General features: G+C 40.3%; 1 protein-coding gene across 7 annotated transcripts in view; it reads left to right on the plus strand.

Moving 5' to 3' along the window:
• Positions 1-23,780, plus strand: part of VPS13D (vacuolar protein sorting 13 homolog D) — a 248,003-nt gene that overhangs the window by 23,898 nt on the left and 200,325 nt on the right. For all 7 annotated transcript variants that reach the window (XM_068538909.1, XM_068538914.1, XM_068538911.1 and 4 more), the window contains exons 13-24: positions 478-657; positions 1,756-1,886; positions 3,072-3,147; positions 3,569-3,739; positions 4,760-4,890; positions 7,955-8,087; positions 9,960-12,173; positions 13,314-13,465; positions 15,938-16,969; positions 19,197-19,287; positions 20,863-20,989; positions 22,627-22,807. In XM_068538909.1, coding sequence (XP_068395010.1) covers positions 478-657; positions 1,756-1,886; positions 3,072-3,147; positions 3,569-3,739; positions 4,760-4,890; positions 7,955-8,087; positions 9,960-12,173; positions 13,314-13,465; positions 15,938-16,969; positions 19,197-19,287; positions 20,863-20,989; positions 22,627-22,807 — 4,619 coding nt within the window. The remainder of the gene's footprint in view (positions 1-477; positions 658-1,755; positions 1,887-3,071; positions 3,148-3,568; positions 3,740-4,759; positions 4,891-7,954; positions 8,088-9,959; positions 12,174-13,313; positions 13,466-15,937; positions 16,970-19,196; positions 19,288-20,862; positions 20,990-22,626; positions 22,808-23,780) is intronic.

A 23,780-nucleotide genomic window follows, 5' to 3' on the forward strand; every position in this document is an offset into this window, starting at 1 on the left:
GAATTAAATCTGAGCAAGTTCAAAAGTTTTAAACTCTGAGGCTTGAATACCAATCCGGAGCCACCCTTTACACCCAGGCTGTCCAGTATGGTAGCTGTAGTCACAAATGGCTATTTAAATTTATTAAACTAAATAAAAAATTCACTTCCTCCATTGACTTGCCACATGAGCCACGGTGCTCAAAGCCACTTGTGGTTAGTGGCCACTGTGCAGGACGGTGCACTGTATTGGGCAGTGCTGCCTTATACTGTACTTTATCATGAATTTGGCATCGTCCTTCGTTTGACAATAAGTTGATCAGGGCCCTTATAAAACAGTTAGGGTCGTTTCACATTGGTGAATAAAACAGTCACCCATGACTTTGGAGTTCTTCCCTCAAAGGGGGGAAAATAGTTAAGTAATATCATAGTGACCGTGATCAGTGCTTTTTAAATTTTCCCATGTGTTTTCTTAAAGTCTTTTCTTCCTCACATTTAGGCTCCGAGGAGTTTTTTGACCCCACTGCAGACGCCTCTTGTATGAACACGTACACAAAGCGAGACCATGTCTTTGCCAAACTGAACTTACAGCTACAGCGAGGGACCGTGACTCTGCTGCACCAGGAGCAGGGAGCTGCCCAGATGAATCAAAGTGCTTTCATGCAGCTTGAGTTTTCAGGTATTGCCCCCAGAGAGCCACCTGATGCTCTGTATCTCTCTGGGCACGAGTGTCCACTTGAGTCTCATTATTTGCAGTAGTTGTGTTCTAGAAAGTTGCGTGAATACTGAATCCAAGCTCTGAGGGGAAACACAAGGTTAGGTGCCTGCAAGCCTCTGGTCATCACATTCGTCAACGGATCAGTACATAACCTTGTCCTATGAGTGTGTGTGTTTGAAGACACCTTATTTAATATATGTTGTTGATTCATTAATTGAACTCATGGCCAGCGGCGTGTAACTCATGCCTGAGTGAAGCTTATCTACTACATGTATTTCCTCTGTAAGGCACAGCACTTCAGCACTGTGCTTGGGGACCCTTTTAAACAGCGAAATCACCAACAAACAGCACAAAAATGCAAAAAACTGGCACTAAATAGACCACACAAGGACACTTGTGTGAGCTGAAACAAGAAGGCAGAGCATTGCCATGTTCACCTTCAGCTGGGAGCATGCGCTTCAGGTGACTCGAATTTTTGGCTGCTCTGCATGTGTCCGCAGAGTACCGTGAGTATTATTTTGGGGTTACAAATAAATTTTAGTGAATAGGCAAATTTGTAAATATGGAGTCTGCGAATAATGAAGATCGACTGTATTTGACTTCTTTTTGTGAATTTGAATTAAAGGTATGTAAATAAATACCCAAATGTTGGTTTTCTCTTCTCACAGATTTATTGCAGTTCATAAGATAGCCAGTTATCTGTGGCTTGTCAGTAGTTTAAAGGCAAATGACCAAAAAAAAAAAAAAAAAAATCCAGTTTGTTTTTGACTTTATAATCTTGAGAGCTGAGAAATCATAAACTTAGTGTGAACTAGCAGATTGCTTGAATTTAATTGTAAAGTGCTCTGGTTAAAATTCATTCTGTTGGGAAACTTCTAATACTCCTTATAGATTTATATAGATAGACATGTAATATGTAGATAGGGTTATTTTGTTTGAATTTCAAGGAGAAATAGTTCATGATATCTGATAGTCCTCTGTAAAATATTATATCTTATACTTTTAAAATAATTAAGGCTATGATGGCATAGTATACCTCCTAACATTTATTTTCTGTAGGTGTAAAACTTCTAGCAGAATCTCTTCCTCGAAGAAACTCCTCCTTGCTTTCAGTCCGGTTGGGTGGATTATTTCTTCGAGACCTGGCCACAGAAGGGACTATGTTTCCTCTTCTGGTCTTCCCTAATCCAGTACGTACAGCAGTGGGATGGCTGATTCATCCAGGGTGTTGGTGAACTGTGGTCTGTTTTAGGCAACAAAAGTAGTATTAACTTGATTCATTCTGACATTTGAACATTTTGAGACAGGCTGATCAAAATCAAATTGGAGTTAGATAAGTTTTTTTGAATTTGTCAGAGAGCAAGTGTTGGTGGGATTTATGGCAGTGCCTTCTTCTCTCCCTGTGTTATAGCCACCTTGGAATAGTTGCTCTGATTTGGAAGAAAATGCCATCAGCACCACTATTTTCTGCATTTCAAGGTCAATGTTGAATGTCCTCTGTATCCGACAGTGACTTTCATTCATTCTGACCCTCAGTCACTGATAGGATGTCTCATGTTTCCAGAGTTACAAAAGAACCACCACAAGTTTTCTCTATAGGTGTAATTTTTTATATATAATATTCTTTTTAGACTAGAAGATCTTTGATCTTACTAAGTTGGCCAAGAGATGGTCAGAAGAGTTGAATCTTTTTTTTTTTAATAAATTTATTTATTCATTTATTTATTTTTGGCTGCGTTGGGTCTTTGTTGCTGCGTGCGGGCTTTCTCTAGTTGCGGCGAGTGGGGGCTACTCTTCTTTGCGGTGTGCGGGCTTCTCATTGCGGTGGCTTCTCTTTGTTGCAGAGCATGGGCGCTAGGCGCGCGAGCTTCAGTAGTTGTGACACGTGGGCTCAGTCGTTGTGGCTCACGGGCTTAGTTGCTCCATGGCATGTGGAATCTTCCCGGGCCAGGGCTCGAACCCATGTTCGAGCCCTGCATTGGCGGGCAGATTCTCAACCACTGCGCCACCAGGGAAGCCCAGAAGAGTTGAATCTTTAGCCCCTTATTCTTCCCATAATGTTCTGGCGTGGGACACTGGGGAGAGTGTGGGTGGGCAGAGTGAAAGTGTGAAAAGCTGTACACACTCAATCCTTGTTGAGCAGTCGTTCATTAAGTGTGCTGAGTGCAGAGTAGCGCACTGCCCGTACCAGGCTGGGGAAAGGCACAGACTGGAGGGCTCAGCCTGCAAGTCCACAGTCCCCTGGTGTCAGACGAGTTTTGATTTTGACTGTGCTAAGCAAGAGTGATGCCAAAGGGTAAGACGTGAGAGAGCGTGTGCACAGTGAATTGGTCCCTCTCGCCCTGACCTTTTTGCATTTTGTGTGTGTTTATCAGCAAAAAGAAGTCGGCAGAGTCTCACAGTCTTTTGGACTCCAAACAGCATCTGCAGACAGAAGCGATCATTACCCTGGTAAACTGTCATACGTTCTTAAACTCATTCTTCAGAATGTGATGATTATGGATCAGTAGTCTTGGTCAGCAGAGAGGGAGTGTGTCCTGTCTTGTGCCCAGTGGTTTGCCGTGTGGATCCCTGTCTGACTTGGAGATTGCCTCGTGCTCTCCCTCCACCCATGTGTGACCGGGGCAACTCTCAGGCCTCCGGGTCCTGGGTTACGTGATGGGAACGAGTCCAACAACCTGGTCTTGAGGAGTCCTGTTGACAATTAGTCAATCCTTATTAGGTTCTCTGTTTTATAAGATTTTCATAAATGAGAACTAATTGGAAAATAATCGAGAAAATGTCTTTTTTTCCCAGAAGTCCTTACCAGTTATCAAGAATAAGCTGATTGTTTTGCTGTGTTCCATTTTCTTTCTCTGGTTCTTTCCTTTAGCTGCAGACCCAGATGACCCAGTTTTTGAGATGCTATATGAGAGAAATCCAGTGCACAGCCATTTTGAGAGGCGGCTAAATGTCAGCACGAGGCCCTTGAACATCATATATAATCCCCAGGCTATTAAAAAAGTAGCAGACTTTTTCTACAAGGGAAAGGTTCATACCTCAGGTTAACTTTTTTGTTTGTTTGCTCTTATGTGACTTTCTAAAGACATGTTTCTTGTCGTTTCTGGGACAAGGGGTATTACACATTCAGGTGACCTGGTAGTGTTAGAAAAGGCCTGCAGGGTAAGTGGATAGGGTTGTCCTTAGTTTCTGAATCAAAGTGGATGTCCTTGGAAGGTTACTCTTCCAAGAGGAATCAATAGCCTTCATATTTTCGCTTTCTTTGCCTTCATTTAGCATGCATTTAAAATACTTTCCATTCCATGAGGACAGTGATTTCCTTGGCTACCCAGGATATTTTAGGCCAGAGAATTTAGGAGGAATGTTCAATTTCCTCCTAGATGACAGGATCAGTGGTTTGTTTTACTTGTTTCATGCAGCATTAAATATTGCAAGGTTCACCATTGCACTCTCCTGTGTCATCATTGATTTACTTAGGCCTTCCTTTGTTCCCAAAAAGGATTTGAGACAGTACGTGCCGAAGAAGCACTTCTGTTTGACAAGGAAGTCAGTAAAACAATGGTACTTTCCTAAATGTATCCCGTCTCTCCCTCTTCATAACAATTGTTTTAGTTTTTGGTCTAGTTTTTTGAGTCTTTTCATTTAAACAGTGGCCATAAATATCTTGGCTTCATTGCTCTGTCACTGATAGAATGTAGAAGGCATATACAACTTCTAAATTCCAGTTGCTCTTTCAGTGTAATATCATGCTCTTAAGAATTTTGAAATACAGTTTGGAATCTTTCAGAAACTGGTTCTAGAAATTCTAGTAACTTAGGTATCCTTCCCTCACATACTGCCTTTCTCCACATGGATGTTTTGAAAGGATGTGCCTTTCTCGCCCATCTTCACCTCATTCCTGTTACCCTGTATGGCACCAGGTCAAGCTGGAGTAAGGAATTGTTGTTGTACAGACTGTTTTCTAGCTTTGGTGGAAATCCCTGGTGACAATAGATGTTGCAGTGCTTTCTTTCACCCAGCCATTTGAAAATTCTGACTCTCCTGTATATTTCCCATCTTGCAGGTTTTGGTTATCAGTCTGAACTTGAGTTGAGAGTGGCGGAAGCTGCCCGAAGACAATATAACAGACTGAAGATGCAGACCAAGGCGGAAATCCGACAAACTCTTGATCGTTTGCTAGTGGGTGATTTCATTGTAAGTAGGCGTAATAAATACTCTTTCTGGGGGGCGGGGAAGAGGAAGGCGTTCTTTTTAAGTTCTTTACCTACATAGATAGACATGGTTGTATCAATTACACTGATTAAGTGAACTGAATCTAGGAAATACTTATCAGTTAGCAAAAAATAAAATCCCATGTCTTGTACCGTCAGGGTTTAATAAATAAAAACAAATGACTGAGACGAGATCATATTTCTTCCATGTACCCATCTTGGAACAGTCTCAAGACTCGTCTTTGTTCCGTTTTCTAGACCTGACATTTTGTAAATATTTCACTTAAGAACACCCCCTTTCACATACTGTTATCAGAAGAAAAACAATTAGAATGATGCCCCAGTTTTAATTCCTGGGAAGGATGGTCACTTTGTGATGCTAAGTGACCAGCTGACACGAGGATGCCGTCAGGAGAAAGGGAGAGCCCAGGACCATCTCAACAGTCCAGCAAAACTGGGTTTCTGAACACCAGACACACAAATAAACTCAAAGTGGATTAAAGACCTAAATGTAAGACTGGAGACTATAAAACTCTTAGAGGAAAAAACATAGGCAGAACACTCTGACATAAATCGCAGCAATATCTTTTTTGATCCACCTCCTAGAGTAATGAAAATAAAAACAAAAATAAACAAATGGGACCTAATTAAACTAAAAAGCTTTTGCACAGCAAAGGAAACCATAAACAAAGCAAAAAGACAACCCACAGAAAGGGAGAAAATATTTGCAAATGAAGTGAACGACAAGGGATTAATCTCCAAAATATACAAACAGCTCATGGAGCTCAGTATCAAAAAAACGAACAACCCAATCAAAAAATGGATGGGAGATCTAAATAGACATTTCTCCAAAGAAGACATACAGATGGCCAAAAAGCACATGGAAAGATGCTCAACATCACTAATTATTAGAGAAATGCAAATCAAAACTACAGTGAGGATCACCTCACACCAGTCACAATGGCCATCATCAAAAACATCTACAAACAGTAAATGCTGGAGAGGGTGTGGAGAAAAGGGAACCCTCCTACACTGTTGGTGGGAATGTAAATTGGTACAACCGTTATGGAGAACAGTATGGAGGTTCCTTAATAAACTAAGAATAGAGATGCCATATGATCCAGCAATACCACTCCTGGGCATATATCTGGAGAAAACCATAATTGGGAAAGATACGTGCACCCGTGTTCGTTGCAGCGCTGTTTACAATAGCCACAGCATGGAAGCAACCTAAATGTCCATCAGCAGAGGAGTGGGGGCTTCCCTGGTGGTGCAGTGGTTGAGAATCTGCCTGCCAGTGTAGGGGACATGGGTTCGAGCCCTGGTCTGGGGAGATCCCACATGCCGTGGAGCAACTAAGCCCGTATGTCACAACTGCTGAGCTCTGCACTCTAGAGCCCGTGAGACACAACTGCTGAGCCCACGTGCCACAGCTACTGAAGCCCACGCACCTGGGGCCCGTGCTCTGCAGCAGGAGAGGCCACTGCAAAGAGAAGCCCGTGCACCGCAACGAAGAGTAGCCCCTGCTCACTGCAATTAGAGGAAGCCCGCGCGCAGCAACGAAGACCCAACACAGCCAAAAATAAATAAATAAATTTTTAAAAAAACACAAAAAAATAGAGGAGTGGATAAAGAAGATGTGGTACATATATACAATGGAATATTACTCAGCCATAAAAAAGAACGAAATAGTGCCATTTGCAGCAACATGGATGGACCTAGAGATTGTCATACTGAGTGAAGTAAGTCAGACAAAGACAAATATCATATGATATCACTTACATGCGGAATCTAAAAAAATGGTACGAATGAACTTATTTACAAAACAGAAATAGAGTCACAGATGTAGAAAACAAACATGGTTACCGGGGGGGAAAGGTAGGGAAGAGGGATAAATTGGGAGATTGGGTTTGACACATACACACTACTATATATAAAATAGATAAATAAGACCTACTGTATAGCAGAGGGAACTCTACTCAGTACTCTGTAATGACCCATATGGGAAAACAATCTGAAAAAGAGTGGATATATGTATATGTATAACTGATTCACTTTGCCGTACACCTGAAACTAACACAATATTTTAAATCAACTATACTCCAATAAAAATTTTAAAATAAACCCAAAAAAACCAAAACAAGAAAAAAACTGGGTTTCTGACCCTGTGGCCTGGAGGTGTGCTGCCGAGATGCGGCAGTAGGTGGAGCAGTCAGTGTGGCTTCTTCAGAAGGTGCAGAGCCAGCTGGGAGTGTAAGGCATGGCAGCAGTGTTCAGAGGAAAACATTTAGGGGTAAGTAGTGTGGGCCGGGGAGTTTGTCCTGTTTTCTGTTTTTGTTCGTGTTTTAACACAAATTACAACATTTAGTACCTTCTGATGATCTTAGACCAAGAGATTTCTTTTTGATCGCACTTATATAAATCAGCTTTTACTACATATAATTTCCTACATGTAGCTTTTACTACGTATAATTATATAAATTAGCTTTTTACTACATATAATTTTTTTTGATAGCATTTATATAAATTAGCTAATTTTAGTCACAGGGAAGAACTGTTAACAAATTCATGAACTGGTCTATTTTTTATACTTCAAATGTCAAAGCTTATGTTTTCCACTGAGGTATTTTGGCCTGAAAGTTCATGGTTAGCAATATCCATGAATAAATAAAAATATTTGGATTTCTACTTTTATTTGAATTGTATAACTTCTACAGTACTTTAAAGTGTTAAGTCCTATACATTTAGAAATAAGACCTTTCTTAAACCATTGATCATCAAAATCAAAGAGCAAACAACCCCCCAAACCAGTAATTTGCCAATTTTTTTCTCCCACTTCAGACATTTGCCTGTGGTAATGTCTCAGATCGTTAAACATTTGGATCCACTTTTGTTTTAAACATTTTGCTTTACTATCAGAGACCATTATGTCATCCTGTGACCCTAGTGTGGCTTTCTGGAAGCCTTGAGCCCTAGCTGATAAAGCTGCCCACTGTCAGCAGTTGCAGTTCAAGGTTATTTAATTGTCATTTGTTTTATTTTTACAGGAGGAGAGTAAACGGTGGACTGTGCGACTAGACATTTCTGCCCCTCAGGTGATATTTCCTGATGACTTCAAATTCAAGAATCCCGTGTTGGTTGTTGTGGATCTAGGCAGAATGCTCTTGACCAATACCCAAGGTACAGTGTGAGTGTGAAGTAATGAAGACATGTCGTGGTAGATTGATGTGTCTCTGTGCTAAACCAAGTAAAGCTTAAAAAAAGGGGTATTTAACATCTTGTAACTCCAAAGTTCACTTGTTACTTTTTTAATAATAGCTTTATTGAGATACATTTGAAAATGTAGAATTCAGTTGTCTTTTGTATGTTGGTAAAATTGTGCAACTCTCACTGTTATCTAATTCCGGAACATTTTCATCATTCCCAAGAAGACAGTCTAAACCCATAAGCAGTTATTCTCCATTATCACCTCTCCGAGCCCTTGCTAACCACCAATCTTTCTATCTCTGTGGATTTGCCTGTTCTGAACAGTTCATGTGAATAGAGTCATATAATATGTGGTCTTTTACGTCTGACTTCTTTCACTTGGCATAGTGTTTTCAAGGTTTATCCACGTTGTAGCCTGTATCAATACTTCATTCCTATTTGTGACTGAATAATGTTCCCTTGTATGAATATACTACATTTTATTTATCCATTCATCAGTTGGTGGACATTTGCGTTGTTTCCACTTTTTGGCTATTATGAGTAGTGCTGGTATGAACATTCATATATAGGCTTTTGTGTAGACATATATATTCAGTCTCTTGGGTTTGTTTCAGTGTAGAATTGCTGGGTCATATGGCAACTCTGTTTGACATTTTGAGGAACTGCCAGATTCTAAAATGGCTGCACCTTTTTACTGTCTCACCAGCATTGTATGAGAGTTCCAGTTTCTCTACATCCTTGTCAACGTTTGTTATTATCTGTCTTTTGGATTATAGCCATTTTTATGACTGTGTAGTAGTATCTCACTGTGGTTTTTATTTGTATTTCTTGTGTAACGTTTTGTATTTTAATAAACATTATTTCTCAGTACATAATTTCAGGAATAGAGATTTAATCTATTTAGGGATAGTAGGGACATACATAAAAAGACTCTTGGAAGGTAATTTCATTACTATTATTAGATCCAAAAAATAGTCATTGTTTACCTTGAGATGGGAGGGAGGAAAGAGAGGATTCATTGGATAAAAGAGATTGAGGAAGCTTATCAAACAATCTCAATCTTATCTTATTTTACTGAAAGACCAGAAGAGGAGAAGAGGGTAGAGGATTTGAGCTGGAGTGGAAAAGTTTGGCCCTAAGGGGAATGTGAAAAGGGAATTGTATCTGAAGAAAAGGATCACACAACCACAGAAAGCAACTACTTGAATTCATAAAACACAAACATGGAACAGAGACATAGGTGACCAAACCCAGCGCTGTGTTTTTGTTGTCTCGGCACTGCTTGGGTGCAGAAGAGAGGGGGTTAAGAGTGTGAATGCTGGGGCTGGAACATGACATATTGAGCAGTTGCTGCTTGCCAAGCATTGATCTGGGCACTAGGGGTATTGTGTTGAGGAAGGTAGAGGAGACCTCTTCTTTTGGAACATTCTAGTGGGGGGAGGGGACAAAACACATAGATGAATACAGGAAAAAGTAAACAAATATGGAGAGTGACGTAAGAAGGGTTGGTGATGGCAGCTCACGCAGTGCAGCTGAGATTGGGGGTGGGGGCAGTTTCGGGCAGCAGGTTGTTGGTTTCTGCACCCTGACATATGTTCTTATGTTAGCAGGTCTCCGTCTTTTCTCATGTTCATACACTTTTACTCTTTGTGTTTTGATTTCCAGATCAATAGATAAGTTTACGCTGAATAAATGGTAAATACAGAATATTATGCTTGGAGTTTTCATCCATTTATTTTTTAAATTGGGGTGGTTGACTCTCTACTTTTCTTAATTCTTACATTAAAGGGAAGAGGAAGGAAAGAGCAGACATACACGTTGAATCTTCTCTTTTTTCATCTGCAGATGACTCCAAGAGGAAGAGTGGGGACGGGTCAGCATCTGAAGAGAATCAGTTTAGTGATGACGAATATAAGACCCCTCTTGCCACACCTCCTAACACCCCACCTCCCGAGACAAGCAGCAGTAATAGGGAGAAAACACCTCCATTTTCTGGAGTTGAATTCAGTGAAGAGCAGCTTCAAGCACATTTAATGAGCACGAAGATGTATGAGAGGTACTCGCTGTCCTTCCTGGACCTCCAGATCATGGTTGGACGAGTGAAGGACAACTGGAAGCATGTCCAGGATATTGATGTGGGACCGACCCATGTGGTCGAGAAATTCAATGTTCACCTACAGTTAGAACGCCGATTGATTTATACTTCAGATCCCAAGTACCCCGGAGCCGTGCTCTCAGGCAACCTACCAGACCTAAAGATCCACATCAATGAAGATAAAATATCTGCTCTAAAGAATTGCTTTGCTCTCCTGACCACCCCAGAAATGAAGACTTTTGACACTCAGATTAAAGAGAAGATTTTTCCCCAAGGGGAACAGCGGGGAAGTTTGCAAGACTCGGTGATGAATTTAACCCAGAGCATCGTGATGTTGGAGCAGCATACCCGGGAGGTTCTGGTGGAGTCACAGCTCCTCCTGGCTGAGTTTAAAGTGAACTGTATGCAGCTTGGTGTTGAGAGCAACGGCCGGTACATTTCTGTGCTCAAGGTATTTGGTACCAACGCTCACTTTGTGAAGAGGCCTTATGATGCTGAAGTCTCCCTCACTGTTCATGGTTTGCTCCTGGTGGACACCATGCAGACATATGGTGCTGATTTTGACCTTTTGATGGCCTCTCATAAGAACTTGAGCTTTGATATCCCAACAGGAAGCCTCCGGGATAGCAGAGCCCAGTCTCCTGTCTCTGGATCCAACACGGCCCACCTCATTAATGCTGCCACACTGAACGACCGATCAGCCACTAGTGTTCCTCTTGACAGAATTCTCACCAAAGAACAAGAGTCCCTCATAAAACTGGAGTATCAGTTTGTGAGTTCAGAGTGCCCATCGATGAATTTGGACAGCACTCTTCAGGTGATTTCATTACAGGTGAATAATTTGGATATCATCCTAAATCCAGAGACAATTGTGGAGCTGATTGGTTTTCTTCAAAAATCCTTTCCCAAGGAAAAAGATGATTTGAGTCCTCAACCTTTAAGGACTGATTTTGAGAGAAGCTTTAGGGAACAAGGAGCTTACCGATCTACATGTGAACAAAACACCGAGGTTGCAGTGGAAATCCACAGACTTAACCTACTGCTCCTTCGGACAGTGGGGATGGCAAATGGAGAGAAATACGGCAGAAAGATTGCAACAGCAAGTATAGGTGGCACCAAGGTTAACGTCTCCATGGGCAGCGCATTTGACATGAACGGTTCTCTTGGCTGTTTGCAGCTTATGGATTTGACACAGGAGAATGTTAAGAACCAGTATGTTGTCAGCATTGGGAATTCCATAGGCTATGAAAATATCATCAGTGATATTGGCTACTTTGAATCTGTATTTGTCAGAATGGAAGATGCAGCCCTCACTGAAGCTCTGAGTTTCACCTTTGTTGAGAAATTTAAACAGGAATGTTTTCTCAACCTCAAGATGGCTTCCTTGCATTACAACCACTCCGCTAAATTTTTGAAGGAGTTGACATTGTCCATGGATGAGCTGGAAGAAAATTTTCGAAATATGCTGAAAAGCGCAGCCACCAAAGTCACCACAGTCCTAGCCACCAAGACGGCCGAGTACAGTGAGATGGTATCACTCTTTGAAACTCCAAGGAAGGCCCGGGAATCCTTTATCTTAGAAGAAAATGAAACATATGGTTTTGGCCTGGGTGCATCTCATTCCGACACTGTAAAGCTAATCTTGAACATAAACATTGAATCACCAGTTGTTTCTATCCCTCGGAAGCCTGGGAGTCCTGAGTTGTTGGTAGGACACTTGGGACAGATTTTCATCCAGAATTTTGTGGCAGGAGATGATGAATCCAGAAGTGACCGTCTGCAAGTAGAAATCAAAGACATTAAATTATATTCTTTGAATTGCACCCAGTTGGCAGGCAGAGAGGGCCCTGGGCCTGAGGTGAGCCGGCCGTTTTGCCCTCCTTCTGGGCCCGCCAGTGCCAACAGTCAGGAGGAAGCTCATTTCACCCGACATGATTTCTTTGAATCTTTGCATAGAGGTCAAGGTGAGGAGTGTGTGTATCTTTTGTCTCATTTTGTTTAAAGATTCCAAACCCAGCTCATGCAGATAGTACTTGGCTTAAAATAACTGCAAAAACCTTTCTTTTAGAATTATCCCCAGTTAATATTTAAGAAATGAAAATAGAATTTTAATAGAATGCTTCATATTAGGTTGGTATGTTTGCAACTTTTTCCATTGATTATCGTATTTGGCAAAATAAGATTTTTTTTTTTTAAGTGGACCCCTTGGGTGAGTGTTCATTCACAGGGATTCAGTGGGTGGATTCTGTTAGAGTATTATGTAATTTGGTCAAATGCATCTGATTTTTTTCATTCCTAAGCTGTAGATCTTTCCTAGTTAAATATCGTAGTCTAAGGCAGCTGGAGGGATTGACAGAAATAGAATATGAAACTTAGTCTATGGATGTTATGTTCTCCTTTGAGTATCCTGGCATCTTCTGTAATGGTTTGGTCCAGGGTTCTAGGAATAAAATGCCAGTTTGTGTTCTCGATCTGATCTGCTAAAACCGGACAGTTCAATCTATTATTAGTCTTGGCATCCACAGAAATCAGGTAAGCCCTAGATGGCCTTATTGATTGGTGAAGAAATTAATGCCTTTGAGAACTTCTCCTATGGTTCTCAGACGTGTTCACCGATTGATTTACATACTTACCAAAAGATTGCTTTCTCTGCTTGGGTTAGAAGTTGTTTACTTAGAACCTTATATTGTCTGTGATTCTGACTTAGGTCCAATAAGAGGGATCAATCTAAAGCTGGACATGGATGAGTAATTTGGTTTGGAAAATGCCAGCTTGGGAGGTTAAGAGAAGCTTAACATGGACCCTGGCCTGGGTTAATTAATGTTCACCGCACCATATTTTGAAGCCACCAAGTGGAGCATGTCATGAAAATAACTGTTACTTTTTGTGTATAAATTTATCTTATACCTCTGCTTGCTATGAGTTTTGGTCTTGGGATAATTACCAAAGTTTGTATTCAATCATAGACCCCAGGTGCCAGGCTAACCTGCCCTCCTGGTCTAGGCGCAACTCCTGGGCTTTGTTCTGTACACTCTCTACTTAATCAGCAGTAACGCAGTAAATATGAATGTTTCCAGTCTGTCATTTCCGCTCTCTCATGCCAGCTTTTCACATCCTGAACAACACGACCATTCAGTTTAAACTGGAGAAGATCCCTATAGAGAGAGAATCTGAATTGACTTTCTCCCTTAGTCCAGATGACCTGGGAACTTCTAGCATCATGAAGATCGAAGGAAAATTTGTCAATCCGGTGCAGGTAAACACGTTATTGATTTTTATGTCAGGACAGTTGAAGTTATGTAATTATTTTACATTTATATTACGTACGTATGTTATATTTATATTTCGTATATATAAAATGTTGGAAGGAAAATATATAAATTCAAAGAGATATCATTCATATTATTGTCAATAACTTCTTCCAATGAACATGGAATCCTTTTATCATGTCCTTCTATCACTGGGAAATCAGTCTTGTTAGCCTTCTTCATGTGGAGGAGGGGCGAATTATATAGAGGAAGAGGACAAATCCTTAATTCCATTGCCATAAAGAAACGAGGAAAATTATTGCTTAAAAAGTCAGAGTCTCTCTTTCCCAGGAGAATATAATTCTTGTCACACTTCTGACATATTTGGCCCAGCCTGTAAAACAATCTGATTATCTGAGCTGTTGACAGATCCTCTCAAGGGAGAATTAGTCTTGCCCCTCATTGAAATGAAATGGTCCGGGTGTGTGTGTGTGTGTGTGTGTGTGTGTGTGTGTGTGTGTGTACATCTGTCATCCTTTTTCCTTCGAAAGTGTCGTTTTTCCTGCTTTCACAGGCATGAGAGCAAAAAGCATAACATTATAAAACAGCAAGGACAGGCAGGATCTTAGGACAGTGGACCCTGGCCTTGGGCAGTAATTGGTCACTAGTCTGTCTGGCAGTTACTCTGGAGTAACCCAGGAGTGCTGTTAACAGAACATACATACTTTTTGACATCAGTGGTTCCTGGCTATGGGTCTCTGGGTGAGAGAACTTTCCCCAAAGCTTTTCCTTTTTGGCTTCTAGGGTTTTTCCTTTTTCTCTTTTAAATTTTTGCCTCATCAGTGGTGGTTACTTAGGATGAATTTTTCACCTTAAATATAGCACATAATGTGAATTCTATTGGATTATATTGCCTTATTATTCTTATGGTTACCATTGACTTACTGTTGTTTTTGATGAAAATCTTAAAAAAGTATTTTAAATAATTCTTTATGTAATAATTTATTTAGTAATTTAAATAATGAAAAAATATTTTATTATGAAAGATTTAAAAAATAGACAAAAGTAGAATTGTCTAATAAACCTCATATACCCATCACTGAGATTCAGCAGTTACCAAGATTTTGCCACATGTGTCTCGTCCATTCTTTTTTTCCTTTGGGGAAATATTTTAAGGCAAATCCCAGACCTCATGCCGTTTTTAACCCTGTATATTTGGAATGTATCACTACAAACTATGTGCATTTAAAAAAATAACTATAATGGTTTTATCATGCCTTACAAAATTAATGAAGATTCCTTGGTGTCATCTGAATTTTAATCCATTTTCAGATTTCAGAGACATTTTCGATTGTTTCAAAAATGTCTTTTCACTTTCGGTTTGTTTGAATCAGGATCCAGACAAGGTCTGTACATTGCATTTGTATGGTACATCTTGTGGGTCTCTATTCATTTAGTTTCCCTCTCATTTTTCCCCCCATGACATTATTTTGTTGGGGAAACTAGGTCAGTTGTCCTGCGGAATGTCCCACAGTCTGGATTTGGCTGTTAGTTTGTGGTGTCACTGAACTTGTCCCCCCCATTTTCTGTAAATTGTAACTTAACTCTGCAGGTTTAACTGGATTCAGGGTTGTTTTTTTTTTTTTTTTTTTTCTTTTGGCCAGAACACTTAAAAGGTGGTGCAGTGTACTTTATGTTATATTATATCAGGAGGCACATAATGTCTGATTTACATCAGTGATGCCAAAATTGTTGATTGAGTTCAGGTGGCAGGAACCTGGTCCCTCCATTGTAAAATTCCCTGTCAGTCACTTGTGTAAGGTCTTATTCCACCGATAACTGTGGTGGGATACGTTATTTATTTAGGGGTTACAAAATGATCACCTTCCAACTCTATCTTTTCTTTATCTGTTTGGAATGCCTCTGTTAAAAAATTGTCCTTAAGTAAGTAAAAAACTTCCCTGAAGACAGTTTTATTAAGAAATTGTAATTAAGAACAAAGTAAGGGAGTAACAAGTAATCATGGCTCTTCATCATTATCAGCTGTACTGAACTTAGGTTGATCAGCTGTACTGAACTTAGGTTGTTATTACTAATTGGTGATGATCAGCAAGTTTTAGAACCATGAGTCTTGTTTCTCAATCCTAAGGTATAACCACATTAGACTTTTGGCAGTATTCCCTTCAATTTTTGAGGTTGTTTTTTGGGGTTAGAAAGAGTGTTTTGCTGATTCAGGCCTACAGTTAATAGCACTTATTGAACATTTATTGTGTAGATTATTCTGTGGGGTACTTGGGGAGGGCCTTGTGAATAGATATGGGTCACAGAGAGGTAAGGACAGAAAAGAAACAAAAGAGATAGTCCTTGCTATCGACTAAGTTAGAACTTCTCGGGGAAAGCCATAAAAAATCTGTGGGCAGTGCATATGAGTGCAGTTGACGATAGTAGCAGAATAACTGAATTTTTCTCTTCGAATACAGGTGGTGTTAGCAAAGCATGTATATGAGCAGGTTTTACAAACTCTGGACAATCTCGTGTACAGTGAAGATCTGAATAAGCTTCCAGTCAGTGCCATCTCCTCACCTTGCCCTAACTCTCCTCTGCCTTCCCTCAGTACCTGTGGAGAACCTTCCATTGAAAGGAAGGAGAATGGATTGTTCAGCCACTGCAGCCTTTCTAACTCTTCTCAAAAGTCCTTGTCTTTTAAGGAAGTCAGATCTTTTACCCAGATTCAAGCCAACTTCTGTATATCAGAGCTTCAAGTTCAGCTAAGTGGAGATCTGACTTTGGGGGCGCAAGGTCTTGTGAGCTTAAAATTTCAGGATTTTGAGGTGGAATTCAGCAAAGACCATCCTCAGACTTTATCCATTCAGATTGCCCTGCGCTCTCTGCTGATGGAAGACTTATTGGAGAAAAATCCAGATTCCAAATATAAGAACCTGATGGTGTCTCGGGGAGCCCCTAAGCCATCTAGTTTAGCACAAAAAGAGTATCTCTCTCAGTCTTGCCCTTCTGTGTCCAACGTGGAGTATCCGGATATGCCTCGGTCTCTCCCTTCCCACATGGAGGAAGCTCCTAATGTCTTTCAGCTGTATCAGAGACCCATTTCAGCCTCCCGGAAGAAGCAAAAGGAAGTCCAAGACAAGGACTGTCCCTTGACCCCACCTCCTTCTCCAACAGTAGAGGAGCCCAAGATACTTGCTGGAAGGAGTAACTTTGATGATTCCTTGGTCCATATCAATGTATTCTTGGTGGATAAGAAGCATCCAGAATTCTCTTCCAGTTATAATCGAGTTAACCGGAGCATTGATGTTGATTTTAACTGCTTGGATGTGCTGATCACACTGCAGACCTGGGTCATGATACTAGATTTTTTTGGAATTGGCTCCACTGCAGACAACCATGCAATGAAGGTGCCGCCTGAGGACATTCTACAAAACGTGAAGTCAGAGTCGAGCGCTTTAATAGAGTCTGAACTTCAGGATCCAGTTAACACCAAACTGGATCTCAAGGTATCAGTCCTCTTTGGCTCTCGTAAGTAAGTTCTAAGAATGAACGTGGGCTTTTTTACTTAAATGCTGTCATTGTACATTTACTCTAGAAAATTCTTCTTGTTGGCAGGGGAGCTATATGGTCTTCTGGATGTCTGTTACAAAAGGGTAGACATTCGTATTTTAGAAAAGGTTTTAACATTAATCCCATCTGGAGGCAGGGGAAATAAATGGTTTCAGTAACTTCTTGTCTTTCCTTTGGGCTGTATAGTTCATTGGAATTACTTAGCTTCTCTAAGTCTCCGTTTCCTCATCTTCCATCATCTCACTATGATAACTAAATGAGGGAATTATGTAAAGCACCTGGCAACATGTCCAGTACATAGTAGCTACTTTAAAATGTGCCTATTGTCATCATCTCCCTCTCACTCAGAACATTACTGGCTTTTATTGAGAGCAACAGTACAGGTGTTAAAAATGAAGTCTCGAATGTCAGACTTGCCTGGATTTGAATCCTGGCATCTTTGTTGTAACCATACAGCTGTGTGGCTGGGGACAAATTATTTAGCCTCTTTCTCCTTCAAGTTTTTCATCAATAAACGTAGGGTGTTCAATGGTCCCTATGTCATTGGGTTTTGAGGATTCAATGAGATGATGTAGGTAAGGCCCTCGTCACGTGTGTGGCAGAAATGATCATTCAGTGAATGGTACTTCCCCCCACGTTTTCCTCCCATGCAGTTGTCTTGTAGAAACTGGGTTAGTGTCCCCTAGAGTGTCCCGCATTCTGGATTTGTCTCTTTGTGTCCTTATGGTACCATTTGACTTCTTTTATCCTCTAATTTTAGAAATGGAAGTTAGCTCTAGAGACTTGATCAGGTTCAGGTTCGACTTTTTGGTAAACACCCTTCAGAGGTGGTGCTGAGTGCTTCCTGTTGAGTTACACCAGGAGGTCTACAACATCCGGTTGTCCCACTTTTAGTGACTGTAAGATCCATGCTAAGAGTGGGCTCAGGTGGTGATAGCTGGATTCCTCCAAGCAGAGCATTTTTAGGCCCATTATATACGTTATTTTGGTGATTAAGTGGCTAGAGGTGTTTTTACTTCCCCCTTCATGATGATCTCATTCCCTCGAGCTCCTTCTGTTGTCCATGTCCAAAAGCTACTGCAAGGGGACCTCTGTGGTGCTGGAGTGGCCCCCAGGGTCATTGCTCCATCTGTAATAATTCCCTCCCTTTTTCTCTGCCTTCCCCTACACATGATTTTTCTCCTTCCTTTCCTTCTATTATTTTCTTTCTTTTTCCATTTTTTCCCATTCATCAGACATGTACCGAGCACCTACTTCGTGGTAGGCATGAAAGATAAAGGCGTGAGTATCTCTGGGCTCTGCCACTCGGGAGCAGAGAGTATGAATGGGGGTTTGATCTGTTCTCCATCCCCTCTTCTCTCCTTCCTTCTCTTCAATCAGGGCCTCACCCCGGTGACAACACTCAGAGGTACCTGCCTCAATAAATCATAGACATAGAGTCCTTTTTGTAGTTAAAATGACAGTATTACAATACAGTATTTCTTTGTTTCAGAGAATGCTGTTCCCAAGACAGAGGATTTTGGTTTTCTTCTATTTATAGTTGTCTCTGGGAAAGAAAATCTTGGATTGTAGTTCCTAAGTGAAGTCCCAGTTGGTCACCACGGGCTTCTATTAAATACTTGTCCAAAGACGTTAAACATTAAGTGTATTTATCATTTTGCTTTGACGAATTTCTTAGGGTGGACTTTACTTAATGAATCTGTGTGAGTGATTACAGAATAGTGCGATATTAGAGATGAATGCAAAAAGGGGAAAAATTGTTTTATAATGTAAAACATTTCACTAACAAAGAATAGACGAGGCCAAAAAACCCCACAAAAACCTGAAAACCAAAAATACCAAGAAACAACAACAACAAAAAAGAAAAAAGACAGAAGAAAAAAAATTGAACAAAACAAAAAAGAATAGACGAGGCAACCATAGAGAAGACACCACAGTACCTGGGTTTTAGATTACCCAGTCGAGTTCCTTTCCTATCAGCTCTCTCCTCTTATTATGGTTTGGCTGACTAAGAAAAGCTGAAATGAAGTTGGCATCAGTAAAATAAAAGCTTTATCTTCAAATTTCCCGAGACGTGCAGCATCTTTCTCGATGCTGTTTGCCTGAAAGTTACCTTTTTTCCCCTCAGTAATATTTGCCTTGCTTTACCTCCTGTGTTCTTAGGTTCATTCGCTCTCTCTCGTGCTGAATAAGACCACCAGTGAGCTTGCTAAAGCAAATGTGTCCAAATTAGTGGCACACCTGGAAATGATTGGTAAGTGGGGAAAATCAGACTTGCAAAATCCGGGTAGAGTTTGAACATCCTGCTTACCAATCTAACTGTCCTCACTGGCTAAGTAAGGTGTGGCTCAGTGGCTTGGTTGTGGTTACTAGCCTGGCCGTGATTTGTGGTGGTGGTGGTGCCCCAATACTGGTCTGTGGATCAGAATCATCTGGGTAGCTCGTTAGAAATGCACATGTCGGCACAACTCCTTCCCCATCCCAGGAATCTGATTCTTTAGGTTGGGATGGGGTCCTGGCATCTGTCTGTGTTTTAAACAGACTATCTGGGTGACTGTGTAATTTCTTTGTCTAAAATTAGGACATTTTGAGAGTGAAAGGGGGCATTATTCATAATTACAGCTGGGAAACAGGCATGTAACAGGGCCGTCTCTGGGAAACCAGGGCACGTGTTCAGTCTGTTGCCATGCCTAGGGGGAGCCACCAATAGGGGGTGGTTTAGGCAGGGGGATATTGTAGCAAAGCTAGCATTCTTTCTAATGGGACTCTATAGGTTGAAATTCCTAGTAGCACACAAGAGAGGAGCTATATCAAGTTCTAAATCAGAGGGATTTACAGTGTGCATAAAATACCGCTCCTTTTTTAAGCAACTGGTAATGAAATAAGGAAGGTTACAAAGCTCCAATGTTGATTCTGTAGTAAAATAAGAATGTCTTTTGGGGACGGGATGAACTAAAATTGAGGTTTCATGCCTGGTATAAATTAATTTATAAAAGGTTCCTAGAAGAGATGGGTCTTTAGAATTGGGAGAAGCTTGTGTATTTTTGTTAGAGGATATCAGGGGTCAAAAATAAGTATGCGTCTTCAGTTCATTGTGCGCAGAACTAGCCTGCCAAATACATACACCTCAGTCATTGTTCTGTAATGCTAATTATGATGATAAAGTTTGTTTCACAGAAGCAACAGTTCAGAATATTCCTTTTCAATATCCACACCATGTTAAGAATGATTCATATAGGTTTGCGCCCCAGGTGTACGTTTCAACATTTCTTCTTTCTTCTACCCAGCTTCTAGAGGCTTTACTTGTGTAATGTCAGAGTAGTTTCAATTCTGTGTCTCCAGTGTCTGTCTCATTAGTTTTGCCTTTTAATTAAATCACACTAAAACCCATTTTTTAATGCTTGATTAACATATCTCTGACACTTCCTCCTTTATTCTTTTGTCCGTAGTACAAAATAGACCTTACGATATTTCACTAATTCTAATTAGTGGTCTGATCTCAGAAGAGATCACATTTTTATTTGTATTTGTAAATGTTTTATCCTTTAAATTGTGTATGCATTTAATTTTTTTCCCCTTGTAAGTGTTAAAGTGTGATGCTGCAGTATTATTTCAATCCCTTTGAACTTCTGCATTGAGACTATTTGCAATAGTACATAAAATATTTTCTGGGTGTGTAGGAATATGAAAATTTTCTTTTGACATTTTGTTTTATTAAATGGTGTAAAGCCTGAGGCATGTGTATATCAGTTTTTGTTTCAGGCAAATTTAAGGTGTGTGACAGAAAAAAAGATACATAAGAATGTGTTCTAATTTTTAACATTCCTAGAAGGAGACCTGGCCTTACAGGGAAGCATTGGGAGCCTGTCTCTGAGTGACCTTACATCCCATGGAGAGTTCTATAGAGAACGGTTCACTACAAGTGGGGAAGAAGCACTCATCTTCCAGACTTTCAAGTAAAAATATCGATCTTTTCTCACTTAATATTTTGTCATAATTGCGTGTTGTTTCAAATTCTTGTCAGCTAAACAATGAAGAAAAGTTTTAAAAAGTCGTAACATCTTACGTAAAGTTGATTTGATCTAGTTATGGGGAATCTTGATTTATATTAAAATGCATCTGCATTGAAGTGGGCTACTCAGGCTTAATAAATAAGTGGGGTATGATTGAAATAATTGTGACTATTATTACAGTCTGGTTTCACACCAACTTGTTATGTGACTTTGAGCAAGTCACTTAATCTCCATGCATCAGTTTTTCTATCGAAATATTGAAGGGACTATGTTAGATCAATTTCCATCTAGCTCTGAATGTTCTGGAATGATTTCAGCCTGAGAAAGTTGTTGAAGATACGGGTTTTAAATTACATTACGCATTTTTCCCAGTACAAACACAATCTATATTCAATTTTAGAACTTAGAAGGCATTTTTAGCCTATGTAGTTATTAAAGAATGGTTTTCTCAGAAAGCAGAAAGTTTAAAAGGCTGGTTTTTCAACTTCTCAGGGAGCTGTTAGAAAATATAGGTATCCAGCTCTGCCCCCAAATATTCTGGTCTGTGGTAGTATTCTTTTTTTTTTTAAACTTGCCAAAGTGATTTTTAAAAATTTTTTGGCCGCACCGCACAGCATGTGGGATCTTAATTCCCTGACCAGGGATCAAACCCGCACCCCCTGCATTGGAAGCACGGAGTCTTAACCACTGGACCACCAGGGAAGTCCTGCCAGAGTGATTTTAATGTTCAACCAGAGTTGAGAAAAATGGTCCCTAAAGATGTCTGAGAACTTTTTCTTTCATTTCCAGAGGAAGTATATCATACTGTTCTGAGAATTTAGATTGATTTGTTTGCACTGTTACCTACCACAGTGGCACGGTTCTCTAATAAATGAGATAATTAATGTAAAGCTCTTAACTCTCTGCCTGACACAGAATAGGTGCTCACCTAATACGAGTTCTTTTCCCCAGTGGCTGTGTCCTGTATAATAATTTATTGTTATGGCATCATGTTCCATTAAATTTAAAACCATTTGTAAAAGTTTTCTAATTTATCTGTGAATGTAGATGCTAAAACTCTTTAGCTTGCATTTCACTGAAGTAAAAAGAAGACTTCTTTCAGCTTCCAGAAGACAGATTGCCCCAGAAACTTTGGTTCTGTTGCCTAATTTTCTTTACCAATTGTTTCGTGGTCTTATTTTTATTACCTTTCAAGCCCATATTGTCACAGTCTTTGCTAGAAGAGTGAGCAGGAATAATCACTTTGCCTTAAAGGCAGGGAAAAAGAGCCTCAGGGGAAAGGTCTGAACCACAGGTGTCTTCTGAGTAAGTTCTGGAGTCATGAGTGGGTTCAGCACCCAAAGCTGTCCCCCTGTTTATAGCCCTGTTCATCACGCCAGACTTTTATTTAACATCCTCAACACATGGCGGGAGCTTAGAAAGGAAGTAATTATTGGAGTTTGCTTTCTAAAACTTGATTGGTGGATTTCCATTTTAATAAAGCTGTTTTCTAGGGAACCCCCTAAGTCAACCCAAGTTTTCTTCAAATACTAATTTGCATCTTGCTGCTGTCTGAGTCACATTTTTGCCCTTCCTCCTAGATACGGCCGGCCCGACCCGCTGCTCCGGAGGGAGCACGACATTCGAGTGAGCCTCCAGATGGCCTCCGTGCAGTATGTGCACACCCAGCGCTTCCAGGCGGAGGTGGTGGCCTTCATCCAGCACTTCACTCAGCTGCAGGACGTGTTAGGGCGCCAGCGAGCTGCTATTGAGGGGCAGACGGTAGGTAGTGTCATTGATCTAAGACGCTTTTCCAGTTTGACTGATCAGTAGAACTTTTAAATCTCTAGAGGTAAATCTGGAAAATTTCACTGAAAAAGGTGAAGGTAATTAGGTAATCTTAAGCTTAACTACTGTCTTCCAGGTAGCTGATTATCTACAGAAATCTTACTGTAATCGGAGAGCTTATATTCCTTATTCATCATATCGTGTTTTAATTTCCTTTGAAGTTTAGCTTTAGCTTGCTCTAAAAAAGATAAAGTTTATGGATAACACTTAAGACTTCAGGTCCCTTTTAGATCTTCAGTGGGGTTACTTCTTCTGGAAAGTGGTCCCAAAGAACATATCTATTATATTATAGAAAGAGGATTTTTTTCAAATATAGTTCTCCAACTTCTTAGTTCATGGCTCCTTTTAATGTCTTGGAATTTTTTCCGTGATACATCCTAGGCCAAGAGAAACACCAAATGGTCTTTCCATTTCCAAAGTAATGAAGTCTAAACAACTTATTAAGTATATATGTCCAACAGCTTAGTAGCTGTTAGAAAAAAAAAACACGTAAGTGAAAATGAGATTTTTATTTCATTTTTAAATAACCGTAATTCCTTCCTAGTAGGATGTATGTGCCTCTTGGGCACTGAACAGTTTCTCACACTTGGAATCAGGTTGAACATCACAACCCTCATTTCCTTTTCCACATTTATTTTATCATGGTACTTGCTTTTTATAGCAGCAACTGCTTAAGACCCAGCTTTGCAAAGATGTGACGTCACTGAAAGGAATGTAGCATGATCTAACATTGAGTGTAAACCATCTCAAGTTAGTAGTTTGTGCAGTGTCTAACAGATGATGTGTTTCCCTCAGAGATTTGAAATGTCCTGGCAGCGCACCTGTGAGTGTGAGGCAGCCTCCTGTGGTGTCTTGGCACACAGTTTGGGAACCACAGAAAACAATTACAATGTAGTTCTTTGTAAAA

This window comes from Eschrichtius robustus, chromosome 3 (genome assembly GCF_028021215.1).
Source record: "Eschrichtius robustus isolate mEscRob2 chromosome 3, mEscRob2.pri, whole genome shotgun sequence".
Classification (NCBI taxonomy): domain Eukaryota; kingdom Metazoa; phylum Chordata; class Mammalia; order Artiodactyla; family Eschrichtiidae; genus Eschrichtius; species Eschrichtius robustus.